The 15944-nt window shown below is 31.3% G+C and overlaps 1 protein-coding gene across 2 annotated transcripts in view; it reads left to right on the top strand.

Annotated features, from left to right (window-relative positions):
* Positions 1-15944, top strand: part of LOC106677151 (trypsin-7) — a 107992-nt gene that overhangs the window by 38383 nt on the left and 53665 nt on the right. For both annotated transcript variants that reach the window (XM_014414885.2, XM_014414886.2), the window contains exon 2: positions 15415-15508. In XM_014414885.2, coding sequence (XP_014270371.1) covers positions 15415-15508 — 94 coding nt within the window. The remainder of the gene's footprint in view (positions 1-15414; positions 15509-15944) is intronic.

Below are 15944 nucleotides of genomic sequence, written 5' to 3'. Positions count from 1 at the left end.
TATATGTATATTTATAAGTTCATTTTTTTTTTTTTTTAAGAGCTTGTTAAGTTTATATAGCCCCTTCTACCTAAGGTAGAAGGTAGCTTAGTTATTAATTGAATTTTTTGGTTAGAGTACCTCACACTGGTTAGATAGGGGCACCTACCCTCTTCATCCACACTAAAGATTCAAAAAATATTTCATAATCCCTTCAATTTATAAAATTTCAATTAATTCATCTATTTGGACATTTCCAAGACACCACTATACTAGACTAAATGAAATGCCAAGAATGGGGATATATTGTTGGCATTTCATTTAGTCTAGTATCATTTAATGGATCACAAATACTAAAATACAGGATACATTTATCTTGTTTGTCCAATTCTAATTGCAACCTTTTTCATCTCAACTACAGTGCTTAGAAGTAAAAGTTAACAGAAAGTGGAATATACAAGATAATTTTAATGCCATGAACTTACTAAGGGTTTTTCTTTTTAAAAAATATAAACCCATTGTACAAGCTAGCAGTAAAGTTCCACATCGAACCGAATGTGCTTATTGTTATTCCTAGTATATGCCCCCCTTGAATATTCCCACGATACCAATCTAGAATTCCAGGACTTCGACGGCCACTGAATGTCCGAAGTGTTAATGAGAGCCATCTTTTATTCATATTCCACTCTTCCAATCTGGAAATTAGACGTGGCATGCATGGTCCACCTTAGGGCACCTAATGACACCACGAATTGCTGAGAGGAATACAGTAACGTTAGCTTTTATGAGAGAAAACTAAAAAAAAAAACTTGAGAAAAATGGATAGAATTCGAATAGTAAAAATATAAAGTGGACAAAAAATTCCTCAGTTATTTACAAAGTAACTGCATGATTGAGATTAAAGACTTCGATTCCTAGAACATGATATCGATTTATAAAAGAGATTCTATTGTGTTACTTACGGGCAAGCAAACCGCTACCGGAGGCACCGTAATGAGCGTCCGCGGGCGGGACTCAGACCTTCACCGTTGATTCGTTCCTCGTGACGTTGGCGTCACGATGCCAAACCATTCCCCGGTCACTGCTAAGATTGCAGTACTTGTTAGGATTGTACTGAAATCTTCTTGTCTAAATGTATGTTTTTATTTATTTATTTAATGTAATTTACAACTGCACAAATAATAAATACAATAAGTAAGTTGTATGTTTCATATACACTTAAAAATCTTGGGAAGGTACCATCCATTAGTGGTACTTCAATCTAAATATATGTGAAGTCTTACTTGTAAGTTTTTAATCAAAGCAATTAGATTACTACAAGATTATTATTTATTTATTTAAGTCTTTCGACCACTAGGGCCATTTACACTGAATTCACAAAGTTAGTAGATTACAATTGACATATTAACAAAGTTACAAAGTGAGAGAGTTACATATAATTACAAACAGAGAAAGTTAAAAATTAACAATTACAATTACAAGTTACAAATTTACAATTATGATTTACATTTTACAAAGTTGCAATTAGATTTGAGGTAGTTAGTAAATTACTATATTACATTTTCCATCCACTTCTCTACGCTGGACAGTTAGACTATATGTGATCATAAATATTAATGATTTTTAGAAAGTGAAAAAGGTTTGTTATTGTTGTGGGGTCATCTCTCAACATCTCCTGTAAATCTGAAGAGAACCGGTGTGGTTCGTGAGCAATACATTCAGTGAGAATGTGCCCAACGGTGAGAGCCGCAGTAGCGACACGTTGGTTCATTTTCTTATTTCATGAAGCTTTTGATCGAGTCTGGCATCCAGGTCTGCTCTATAAACTTCGTCAATTTCTACCCCCAACATATTTCCTTATAAGCCGCTCCTACCTCACTGATAGAACCTTTAAAGTAAATCATAACCTAGCCTACTCCTCTCTCTTTTCTCAGTCCCCCGGTGTTCCTCAGGGTAGAAGAGGTGGTGTTCCCAACCCACCCTAACACAGTCCTAACAACATACGCTGGTGACACATGTATACTTTCGGTAAACAACGACCCAACTAATGCATCACAAACACTACAGGCATATATAACATCTATTGAATAATGGTGTAAAAACTGGAGAATAAAAATAAATCCTGACAAATCCCACCAGATCACCTTTACTCTCCGTCGTAAACCTCTGTCCTCCTGTCCTACAGTATCCTTTCTAAATACACCACTAATGCCTGTTGAACAGATTCGATACGTAGGACTCCATCTTGACAGGAGACCTACTTGGAATCCACACACAAGACTGAAACGACAAGAAACTGCTCGTAGATTCCGATTGCTACAACACTTACTTGACAAACGCTCTAAACTTCCCAATCGCTACAAAAAATTAGTATTCACTACAATAATCAGACCAATTTGTACATATGGAATTGAGCTCTGGGGCTCCACCAAACCATCAAATTCTTCCCGCATTCAGTCGTTACAATCCAAAATCCTACGTAAAATCCTTGATGCTCCTTGCAGATTTGACCCAAAACAGATATGCGTCTTTTCATTCAAAACTCCTTAACTATCCTAACCCATTAATTCTTAATCTTTCATCCTTAACAATCCCTGATAATAATCCGAGGCGTCTGAAAAGAAGATGGCCACGGGACCTTCTAATTTAAATTAATGTTTGAAGTACCAATGGGTGGTTCCTTCCCAAGATTTTCAAGTGTATATGAAACATACTACATATTTACCCATAGTATTATTTTGTACAGTTGTAAATTACATTAAATAAATAATTTAAAAAAAAAAAATTATTTCATGAGATGACCGTGGGTGAGTCGAGTATGGCCTATCCGAAGACGGGTTAATACATCTTCTCTCCGTAGCAGATTCAAGTTTCTGGTTGGACGTTTCACTGTCTGTTGGACCATTCTTAACTTGTTGTAACTACAAGATCAGATTAAACTCAAATGTACCACCTGTAATAATTCTGCGCAATTTGGATCCGTGCATGTAATGCAAAACGAAATCGATCATAGAATCCAAAATTAGAACTTACATGATGCGAAACATAATGCTTATTCCAAAGCTATTTTTGCAATAACGTAATGCCTTTATTAATAGCCTTGGTTAGTAATATAAATGTTTAAATAAATAGCCTAAGTGTTGATGTCACAAATGAACACAATTAAAAACAACCCTGACCCTTAACCCTGTTTCAAAACATTAATTTTACATTCGGAGCTCGATATCTTAAAAACTACCAACAGCACTAGAAAATCTAAAAGAATATTATTCAAAGGATATTAAAATATTAGCCCTAAAAGAGCTATTCACGTCTAATAGTTCTCGAGATATAGCCTTTTAAAAAGCAAAATTTTATAAAAATGTACTAAAATATCATTAGTTAGTGAATCTATTTTGAAAAATCTATATCTCAATAACTAAATTAGCACTCGAATTAAAGCTAAATAATTGTACTATAAAGTAGTTTATAACCTTTACCTTCGTAGGAAAAGTAGTTTACATAATTTTTGCTAAAATAAATTGATTTATAGTTGTTCAGACAATAAATTTGATTTATGAAAAACATTATTTCAGAAACCATAGGACGTACAGATGTCCGTCTGCACTAAAATTAAAGCTAGTGTAATTTGCCATATAATATTTAATAATGTTTATCTTTGTAGGAGTAGTAGTTTTAATGATCTTTGACAAAATAAACTCACAAAATGTTAGTTTCTAGTTGGATTTTTGAAATAATACATCTCTAGACCAATATGACTCATACATGTCTGCCAACTCTCAAAATAAAGGAAATTTAACGTACGTATATTTTATGACACTTATTTTCGTAGGGGTAGTAGTTTTTATGATATTTTATATTTATACAACTATCAATCAATTTATTTTAGCAAATTTCATGAAAACTACAATTCCTACAAAAATAAACATCATAAACTACTTTATATCTCACTAAACTAGCTTTAATTTTACTGCTAATAGACATCTGTACATCAAATGGTTTTTGAGATATAGATTTTTCAAAATAAATTCACTAACTACTGATCTTTCAGTACATTTTTTTTATGAAATGATGTTTTTAAAAAACCTATATCTCGAATATTATTGAACGTAAATAGCTATATTATGGCTCATATTTTAGGAAATTTAGTCTACTTTAAATGATGCTCTCTTAGAGTTTCTATTGTTGTTGGTAGTTGTAAAGATATAGAGGTACGAATAAAAAATTAATTATTTTTAACGTTTTGAAACAGCCGACATTTTTTATTCCCCCTACCTATAGTTACCAGACTCATCAATTTTGACTAGTAATTATACCTATTTTTGAATTAAGTAATCTAAAATTGGGGTAAAATAACTTCGGAATCCTATGAGGTATAGATTATTAGTGGCCTAATCAATTTTTATTACAAAAACATTTTTTTTTTGTATCTCGACATGAAAGTGTTGTGTTTTTCAGCCTAAAAGGATGGCACTAAATGTGAAGCACATTTTCTGTCTTTTGTCTTTTTTTTATGTTGTATAATCGATTTCCTTATAAATAAATAAGTGCACTAAGAACTACATCATATTATGGATGATTTGACATAAAAATGGAATAGTAAACTGGGTTCAATAGATCCTCCTCTTATATAATGTTTTTTTTTTCATTATACTATGAAACCCTGTTTCATAATAAAGTACAAACTAATACTATTAGTCTTGTAGATTTATCTCAATTCAATTACACAGACTTGTACAATAGTAACTTGAACTTTAGTATTTTTTAATTCCTGTAATATCACTAATTGTCATCCCTATCATGAAAAAATAAGTATTAGTATTATTACCACACTAATTTCTACACTTGCACTATCAACTAATACTATTAGCTTTCATTATGAAACAGGGCCTGACAGTGTACTATTGATAAGTGTAAACCTTATAGCAGCGATCTATTTGCTGCATCTAGGCCAAACACAAGTCCTCCTGGACCGCAAGCATCCCATCCGATTAAAGCCTTCATGAAAGTTTGATTTCATTAATCGCAGTTGCAAAACTGTGGTCGCGCCTCCGTTTGAAGTCGGAGATTATTCATGTTAATAGCAGGGACAAAATCTTCAACTATCCCGGCCAATTGCTATTAATTATGATTAAATGTTTGCCACGTGCCGCATTTTATGTGCTGGAAGCTTTCAGGCCCAACTTAGCTAAATAGAGGACTTAGTGGTTCTCGTTGTTTGGAAGCTTCAGCGTTGTATTAGCTATCTATAACTAACTAACTTCTAACATATTTTATTCGTTTCGAGTAACAGTTCATTCTATCTAGGATCAGCCCATGATCCATATCGCATCACTGGTATTAAAGAAGAGTAAGGGCACATAAGTTACAAAACCATAGGTCACGGTTGCCATGGTGAAATGAAAACACTGGCTAGATCTGTTCAGACAAGAGGTGTTACGGTTGTCATGGTGAAAACAAAACACGAGCGATATGTTTGAGACGAGTGTGTTTTGTTTGAGTGAAGGCGACAGTTTGATTCTGGGAACTCGTATGTTCAGACGAGTGAGTTTTGGTTTTGTGAAAGTGATAGTTTCATTTTGGAACATGTTATGATTGTTCAATGTGAAGTGTAATAGTTTAAAGGCCCTCTGTCTTTATGGTTTGAACCGGAATATCACCATGTGAGAAATGTTGTCATATATGTTTTATTTTTCAAAATTATGGTGTTTACTTCAATAGACGATCATTAACAATAGAAGTGGAGGACGTGTAGTTAGAACTAAATTTTATCTTGTTTTTTTTTATTTTATATTTACTTTTATACTTTTTTGGATAATAATGTAAATATAGTGATTAAGGTTAAGGTTAAGTCAACCTATAAATTTTAATTGTTTTATTAATTGATAAGAATTCTTTTTTTTTCATTTTTCATTCTCTGTATATATATTTTTTCTTATTATTAAACTTTTGTACATATGATTCAGTTGTTCTTTCTCTGCTTACAACTTGTTAATTTACTTATGTTTTTTTTGTTGTTCACGGAATATTACGATAATTCAACAGGTGGGGAGGTAACACCCCTTGCCTACGTAGATATCGCCAGTGTTTTTATTTACCATGGCAACCGTAACAAAATTTTAATATCCCTCAAACTTTTTGCTGTGATTCATCATTGCTTTTCACACACTCACTAAATATTCGGTTACCTACTCGAGATCCCAACTATTTGTTAAGACTGCAAAACCACTTGGCAAAGGTCATCGAACCAGCGATTATGGTAATGCGCCGGCTGTTCTAAAATAAGACGGTGATTTGTCAGGAGTTATCTAGAACCGGTACCGGCGGGTGACGACCGGTGGGACATGTTACAGCATCCACTACCTTCAGCCAGCCGCGTCCGATATCTTCAGATCCGATTAATTTGGCCTAAGTTAAAGGATGGTGACATATTTCTGTAATCTATTAGAAGCTTAACATAAGAGGTCATTTGTTATAATCACTGACAAATTTATTTATTTTTTGTAGCTTTCCATTCCAAGCGGTTTTGATGTATGCTTTTTTGTGTGAAATTTATTCATAATAATCAAACCCGGATTGAATCCTAACGCTAGGTTCCTCGTCTCAAACGATCATCATTTAAATTGGAGGAAGATAATCCGGGTGGCGGTCAATAAAGTTATCAAAATAGTAAAAGAAAACTATTTATTGTTAACCAACGTTTCGCCCTATTTTGCAGGGCTTCGTCAGGGCTAAATGAGAAAACAAGATACAAACATTTTAGAATTAACAAGATATTAAAAATAAAAAAAAAAATTTCAAAACAACTGTTTTTAGAGTATATAGAAAAAGTAATATTAATAATAACAATCTTCCCTCTATTCTCAGTCCGCTGGTGTTCCTCAAGGTAGTATCCTCGGCCCCATCCTCTACACCGTCTATACAGCTGACTACCGATCCAATCCTAACACTATCCTCACCACTTATGCTGATGACACATGTGTGCTCGCTGTTAATAATAACCCATTGATTTCATCCCAAACACTCCAATCCCACATCACAGCCCTCGAAGAATGGTGTCGTAATTGGAGGATTAAAATAAATCCCAACAAATTCTATCAAATCACCTTTACACTTCGTCGTAAACCTACCGACTGCTCTACAGTCTCCTTTAATAATGTTGATCTTACCCCTGTCGAAGAGATCCGCTACATTGGGCTGCATCTGGACAAACGACTAATCTAGAATCCTCACACAAGACTGAAAAGACGTGAAACTCTCGTCGATTTCGACTTTTACAGCATTAATTCATTATAAAAGACTGATCTACATGACTGTAATAAGGCCAATCTGGACATACGGAGTTGAGCTTTGGGGCTCCACTAAACCTTCGAATTCCTCTCGTATCCAATCATTGCAATCCAAAGTCCTTCGTAAAATCCTTAATGCTCCTTACTTTGTAACAAATAAAATCATCCATAAAGACCTTGATGTTCCATATGTAACCGATCAAACCCGAACCAGATATCACTCCTTCCATTACAAACTCCCTAACCACCCAAACCCCCTAGTTTCTAACCTTGCTTCTTCTTCCATTCCTGACAATCCTCCGAGGCGCCTGAAAAGAAGATGGCCACGAGACCTGCTAATGTAACACGTCATGGGGTAGTTTCTCTACACGCCTGTAACACTCCAATTTAACTGAGATCAAATTTACTAAATGTATTATAATGTACAGTTCTAAATAGCAATAAAAAAAATAATAATAACCATATGAGGATAGATACATGTTGGTAGCCTGGAGAAAAGTTGTTCATAAATATAATCAGGTGTGATATAAGTTCTCAATATAGATCTAGACACATAAATCGTAGGAGACTACTCATTAAAACTAGTTTTAAAAATGGTAGAAAGGTAGATGTATAGATTTACAGATAAGTAGTATAGATATGGTATAGGTGATGTATAGTAATATTTAAAAGGAGATATTAAGAAATTAAAAATAATCAATAGTTATAATCACCTGATAAGAATGGTGTTCTGTTTCCAACTGAGTAGAAAAACATGAGCAGGTAGAGAAAGGATATAGTTCCTGGGTGGGGACAGATTTTTTATAATATATAGATGGGTAAACCGGCAAGTGTATATAGATATATACATGTGTGTGGATGGGTTTTTTTAGTTTAGATTGTACAAATTGGTCTGAATTTGCGCCGGACCCGTCGGGTGTTGGTTTTTAGGCACAAATCAAGAATGCTTATGCTACATTCACACGTCTGATTTCAGTTTGCATTGTTTTAGTACTGCCAACAGGTGATTATTTTATATATTATATTGAAGAATATTTTCATTTATAATGTTTATTTCTTCAAAACTTTTTAATTTTTAATAATTTATTTTATATAATTCTTAATTCTATAATATTATATTTCATCTTCTATTGTTATCAATTAACTACTATCTACTTCTGTTGTTATTAATCAACTACTTTCTTCTTAATTCATTGTTATGTATATTTCCAAATTTGTTTGTTACTTTCATTTATTTTTATATTTCTCTGAGTGATGGCTGTTATCTCTCTTTTTTTCTTTTTTTAATCGTGATGAAGGTCTGAAATTCAGGTCGAAACGTCGGCACAAATAAATAATTTGTATCTATTTACTGATCGTACCCCCCCCCCCAATCATCTTCTCCTCACATTAATCTACTATTAACATCTCATGATGAATATTTTTTTTCTCACTATGTTTTTATTAATTAAATAATAAGGAATAAGGATTCAATAATTAACTGTTGTTCAAGATTGTATATTTTAAAATTCTATCGATTCGGCATAAATACATTGTTTCAAATCTTGTTTATTAACTTTAGCAGTTTATTTTTTCTTTAACATAGTAAGAATATATATTTATGAAGGCAATATAATAATAATAATAGTCTTTATTTATTCTAGGATCGATCCCTTTAGAATAATATTACAGGCGTCAAAATTAGACTTTAAAGCCTTAGAGTAAAATACCAAAAAAAAATGAAAATATAAAACATCATAAAATGAAAATAACGAATTTGAAAAGATAAAAAATGAATAACAATAATTAACAGAATATATAAAATAAGATTAGAAGAAATAAAATTAAACCATATGTCATATCATAAAACATAAGGTGACGAACTTTAGATAATAAATAAAAAGAAAAAGAATGATAAAAAATCAAATACAATTAAACTAAAAATAATAAATGAAAAGGTACAATTTCTGCTAATGTACATATTTACAAGTATAAACGGAAACATGAATCAAACACACAAAATAAATAAACCTTATTTGAAACTTTTAACTGTTATTTTTCTGGCATCGGATGGATAGAAGGTAGTTGAAGATACGGGACTTGGAGGTTGGAAGGGTAATTAATATATGTCTAAGGTAATTAAATAAAAAAAATTCTGATAAAAAATCTAGAACGAAGGTTGAATTTAGAGGTGTATTACTACTTATATGATTTTTTTAAATCTAGAACCTACATGGACGATATTTAAGTTTTCTTTCGTTTCACCAAACTTTATTTTGTTCCTTTTTGTAATGAAAATTGAGTAAATCGAATGTAATAGCCGACAAAATTTAAAAGAACAAAACAAATGTGTGAATACTCATGTTTATTCCTTCCTTTCCCAATTATTTGTACAAGTCTTGAATTTGCGGCAAGAAGCAAACGAGTGGATCCAACATGAGCCATGCTCAAAACCCAACTGAGGAAAGTTTGTTTTGAGTGTACGTAGCAGTTATCATTCCTAAGCCAATTTACATCTTATTATTATTACTTTATATCTTAGCTCTTTGATCATTTCCAAAGGAAACTGTTTATTTAACTATTAGAGAGTCCTGTTCATGGGGCGAGCGATGTTATAAAACACGAACATAAATCTCAGAACCCGTTTTAAATAACGGCGTTACTTCCAGTGATCCACAATGAATTAAAGAGAGGAAGGGAACTGATATAATAGAATAGTTCTCTGAGGTTCTCTGGGTAAACTAGTAAAACTAAATTTACAGTGATTGTTTATTTTTATATAAGCAAGTTTCTGATTCACCAATGCACCAAAAACTGCAGAATATGCTATTTAATATACAGTAAAAAAATTGTAAAGTATGAACTTGAATACAAAATATGCTATAAGACATCAAGAATATTCAAATATACTGCTAATGAAATGAAAAATTAATTTTATTCTGGTGCATATGTCCAGTAAGATACATGGTTCATACATTATGATTTTTGTCTTGCAAACATTTACAAGTTTTCAGTTAGTAAAATGAAATTACATTTGGATATTGGCTTAACTGCTGTTTATAATGTAAGTCAATATATGCCTATTTATTTGATTACAATTATGCGGAGGTTTAGTTACACAATAATTGGAGGAATAGGTGTTGTTTAAAGGAAAGAACGGATGAGGACCGGCGAATGAAGATGGGAAGAGAATTCCAGAAGGAGTTTGCACGTATGATGAAGAGGAGTCCTCTTAAGGAAGAGTAGAGGACAGTAAAGAGGGGAATGAAGGAGGAGCTAGGAACCAACGAGAATAGCCTTGGTTTGTCTAATATGCCTAATATGCCTAGAATTTAGTTTCTAGAAGTTCTGAACTAAAGAGAAAATTAGAGGAGGAATTTATAATTGAACAATTGGATATAAAAATAACCACATCATAAAAAATAAAAAGCAGTATGTGATGTGAACATGTACAAAATATAAATTAATGAATTAAAACAAAATGTGGGACACTTTTTAAATAACAAAATATGAATGTAATAAGCAATAAAAAAAAACTACGCTTGTATTTAAAAACTTATTGACATTAATAAAACATAAATCGATTAGTAATACATTTTCACAATCATATAAAATGACATCATTGTTTCATACACATCTTCCCATTGGATCTTTTCTCCATCTGTTTAAAACTCAAGATTTCAACCTAATTTCACTTATCAAATTTCTACCTAATTTCACGTACCTGATTTCAACTTATTTTTACATACCAAGTTATAAACTGTGAAGAAAACGATACACTTATGTAGTTTTATATAATAATAAATATTACCTCTTTTAAATGAAATAAACAAACTAAATTCAATACTCCAGGAATTCAATTATTGAAGATAGTGTCATTTCATTGATTTTTTTTTTTTAGTTTTTTTGTGTTTTAACTTACATATTTCCTTGACTTATTTGTTCATTAAATTATTTCTTTTAACTAACTTTTTGTTTTGTTTTTTCTTATATATTAAAATCTACATATTAGTTTGTTTTTTTAATTTATTTATTTATTTGTTTCTTTTTGTAAACTGATCTACTTCCGCAACTATTATGTCTTTGATTTGACTTTGCATTGCTGCCTAATGATAAATTCGTTTAATTTGTTTAACGGATCGAGAGTGGGTAACGGATCACCGAAGAGGGGAGGTCTGAGAGAGTGGAATAGGGAGCATAGAAATTGTCAATTGAATGAAATAAAATTGTCAAATGGAATTAAATTGTTAAATTAAAAAAATAATAAAATAAAATATTTATATTTAGTGTGTAGACGAGTATTGATTGTAAAAGGAAAAAGTAGGGAAAAAAATTGTTGTTTTATTATGTGAATATATGTATGATATATTTGTCCGATCATAGATAGATTGGTATACTGTGTATTGTAACAACCCACTGTATTTGGCCAGCATGGCTAAATAAAGCATATCTCTATTTTGAAAATGAACCTACGACAGTAGTTTTCTGGAATCACGCCTATTTATCCTATGTCTCATTTTATTTTTTTTTCTTTAATGAAATCATTTAAATAATGTTTAAATTAAATAATAATTAAATTATGTGCATCTATCACCAACCATGCAAAATAAAATTTAGCTCATTGCACCTGAGTACTGTTGATCTTTACAATTTAGTAATTGTAAAGATCAACAGTTCAAAAAATGTATACACATAAAACATACAATTCCATGAAAATCCGAGTTCTGTATTTGATTGTGTATAGTATAACATTTTCGATCACTAAACTATTGACTAGACATAATACAGGAATATTTATTTTGACATATTTTCAGGAAAAATATCAAGTTTTTATCGTAAACAACTCTGACGTGATTTATCATCTTTTGGAGGATTCGTATTTTATTTTATAATGTTTGCCAAAATCAACGAAAAACCAATTATTATTATTATTCGCTAATGTGGGTTGAATATCTGAGGTGGGAGACCTAGAAGTCCACCCACCTTCATATTTTGTTTATTTATTTATTTTATCTGTTCAAATACTTAAAACCTTTCGCACTATACGTGCTATGTCTAAGAGAACTGACTGTTGAGCCTCTCTTAGAACATCCATAGGCACCCCCAAACCAATCATGCCTCCCACTGTGGATTTTGGTATGAGACCATTCGTTGATATTATGAATGGAGTAGTGGTAACACCTTCCAATTTATATATTTCTTTCAATTCTATCCCCAATTCCTGGTATTTCCTCAGTTTTTATCCCACAGTGGAGCTTATATTATTATCATTGGGGATCCCAACATCAATAAGTTCTACTTTCTTTTTTCTTAGGTCTATACGGAGGATGTCTGGCTTATTATGGCGTACTGTATGGTCCGTAATTATTGATTCGTCCCAATATAGCCTGAGAGAACCTTTTTGGAGGAGTCTATTTGGGTGGTACTTGTAATAAGGGCTCTTATCTTCAATTAGGTTGTACTTCACTGCCAGAGCCTGATGAAAATGTTTGGCCACATTGTTGTGCCTCTGCAGATATTCAGTACCAGCCAGCACTCCACATCTACCAGTGATATGTTGGATTGATTCCAGAGTTAATGAGAATAATCAACACTTATCCGGTGTTGTTGCGTCTTTTAGCACAACCTGTATGATCTAGTGGCAATCACTTGATCTTGGATTGCAACCACGAATCTCTCTGTCTTGGAGAATAGAGAATAAATTGTTATTATTATTATTATTATTATTATATGGGCGACAGACCATCGAGGTCTAAGTCCTCCATTCTTTTTAATTAGGAAATACATCGCGCGTTTCTTGACGTGTTTTTTTCGTAGGGTGGGTTCGTCACTCCCACGCCTATTTTTTGTGAATGCCATCCATTGACCTCACAAATGCCCGGGGGAAGATTATGAGATGATTTTGTTTTATGCTTGAAAAAAGCCTGGGTTGGACCAGTATTTGATCTGACAACCTGTGGGTTGGCAGCTACAATATCATTAATAAATTATCATACCTTAATACAATTTTAAAACCAAATCATTTAAAAAAAAAACTTTATGCATCGTATTCTGCCCAGGTCATTTATATCAGACTACAAATTACCCTATGAGATATTAAAACATTATGGAATCATAAAATTTTGTTAATAAGCAATATTAGATTAACTCTAATTACCTAATTAGTCAATTGTTCACATTAATTAAAATTATTTATCTCAGTCGACCTTCTTTGTTAAAATTTATCACAATATCTATAACCTTCCCTACAGTCGGGTTAAGCATTTAATTTATTCATTAAAACTAAATTTTGGTTAAAATTCCTCTTTATTATTAAAATTCATATCAAAGTAAATTATAATTACTGACATTAATTTTATCCCTTTTTTTTCATATATTAATTTTACTTAAATTCTCTGCATAGTGTTGGTTCAGATTTCTTGTGTATGTTTTAAAAATCACTGAATAATTAATGTTTTCTGGTATGTAAATGGACTCAAGTATTTTTCTTTCGAATGTAGATATGAAAATTATATAAAAATAAAAATTTGTAATGTCATTTTCATAATTTTTTTATAATTATCATATATTTCTGTGACTTGTAGGAAACGAGATTCCTTATTCCCATGGTATCATAAAAAAATTCTTAGACTCCATTTTGTTTCTTTTATCTTATTGATGCACCTACCCACGGGATCTATCACGCGGGATAAAAAATTAAATAATATCTTGGTTTAAAATCTTGATTGTCTTTAAAAAATCAAAAAAAAAATAACCGTTGGTTCTTTTCATACCTATGCTTTCTTAATCATCTGAAAACCCAAATTATTATTCATTATAATTTTTTTGATCTATTTTTTCATATAACGTTTATATTTTTTCCATTTGAACTCAACGAATTCAGAAAAAAATAAGAATAATTACAAATTCCTAATGTTAATATTAATTATAATTTTAAAAATATGTTTTTCTCACTGCTTTATCTATCAAAATAATTTCAGCTTTTTGGAATATGCTTAAGTTACATAGAAAGGATTAGTAAAATAAACCAATTCAATGATGAACTGTTTTTATTCCAATCGTTGAATATTTATGACGTCGGTTGTACATAAACTCTTACGGAATATATTCAAATATTGGTTTAACCTAGAATATCTCTTTTTGTTTACTTTACATTATTATTCGAACCTAAAAATATACCAACAACGTTTTTATACATATAAAAGGGAATGGTCGTATCTTTGCCTACCATAAACATTTGAATTACTGGACCGATTTACAAGCTGTTTTTGTTTTTTTCAGAATATTCCCTTTTACCATGGGAAGGTTTAAAGATAATAAAATCCCCGAACTCAGAAGTAGGAAAAAGTTATGAACAAAATTGAGTGTTTTTGGTTTGTATCTCAGAAAGTGTAATCTTTTTTCACTGTTGCACACCAATCCATCCGTCTGTTTCCGAGGAATAAGAAAAGAAACTGTAAATAATAAACAAAAAATAATTTTCATTTGAAAAAGTCAGATAAGTAAGGCTACCACGGAGGGCACGAGTATATAAATATATGCGAGTATATATAATAAATTAGCAGTGTTAATAATATACATCGAACGTTTACAAAAAAAAAAAAAAAAAACATAAATTATTTCTTTCGTAAGTTGGCCACAACACTAACAATTTTCATTCATTTTTAATAAAATACGATGTTTATTAGTGGCTTCTCGAGTCACTAAGAATGTTTGTTGTTTGTTAGTTTTGAAAGGGCGTTTAACAGCCTGGTCATCAACGCCCGTAGAGAGAATGTTACTTTTTAAGAAGAATGTTACTTACTAAGAATGTTACGTTTTATTACAGGTATATCTCTTAGTATTACGTTGTATTTTAAATTTTTCATAGTAACACTTCTGAAATCCTTGACTTCCAAATAAGGATAATCTTCCTACAATCTCACGAAAAAAATATTTGATCAAATATAATAGATAGTGATTGATGGATATCTAAACTAGTGGAGATAGTGATATCTAAACTTTGTTATTTCATTTATTCACTAAAATAGTAAGGTAATTTTATCATATCATGATTTATTATCGTATTATATTTTCTATAGGGAATTTATATTACTATTAATTATTATGTATTTCCATCATATTGTTTAATTTCTTTATATTTTTACCTGTTTTTTTTTTGTTACAGTTAGGAGTGGGCGATAGTAAAGAATCACGGAGCCTTCTCCCGATATTCCAAAGAGCATCGACCAAACCACCAGAGATTAGAAAATGTGATTGTAGTAAGTAATTGGACTATTTCTAATTCATTCTCATAATAAATTAACCCCAAAAGTCCCACACATAACAATTAAGTTAACACCAATGTACTGAATAAATAATATATCCAGTTTACCATATTGAAATAAGGTTATTAAAAAAAATGGGAATACTTTTTTGAAGATTTTTTTCATTTTTTCGTGGGATAGTCTTGAAAATGAGGTCTTTCTCAGAAGCTAACTGGGCACGTGGAATTGTTTAATAGAAAGTCAACAAGATCCTTATGAAGGCTTTGAGCATAAAGGGTGAGGGATTTTCGCTAAGTGGTTAATCAACTCCTTTTGTTGAAGGCATTGTCTCTCGTGACTTATTGTTAATTTTCTTTATAAAACAATCAATATTTTCATGTCTTTAGTTTTCAATAAATAATATATTTTAATTGCAGTTTAACTATATATA

Source organism: Halyomorpha halys, unplaced genomic scaffold (genome assembly GCF_000696795.3).
Source record: "Halyomorpha halys isolate HHAL.00 unplaced genomic scaffold, Hhal_1.1 Scaffold88.1, whole genome shotgun sequence".
In the NCBI taxonomy this organism is placed as follows: Eukaryota; Metazoa; Arthropoda; class Insecta; order Hemiptera; family Pentatomidae; genus Halyomorpha; species Halyomorpha halys.
This window is presented reverse-complemented; position numbering and strand designations above follow the sequence as displayed.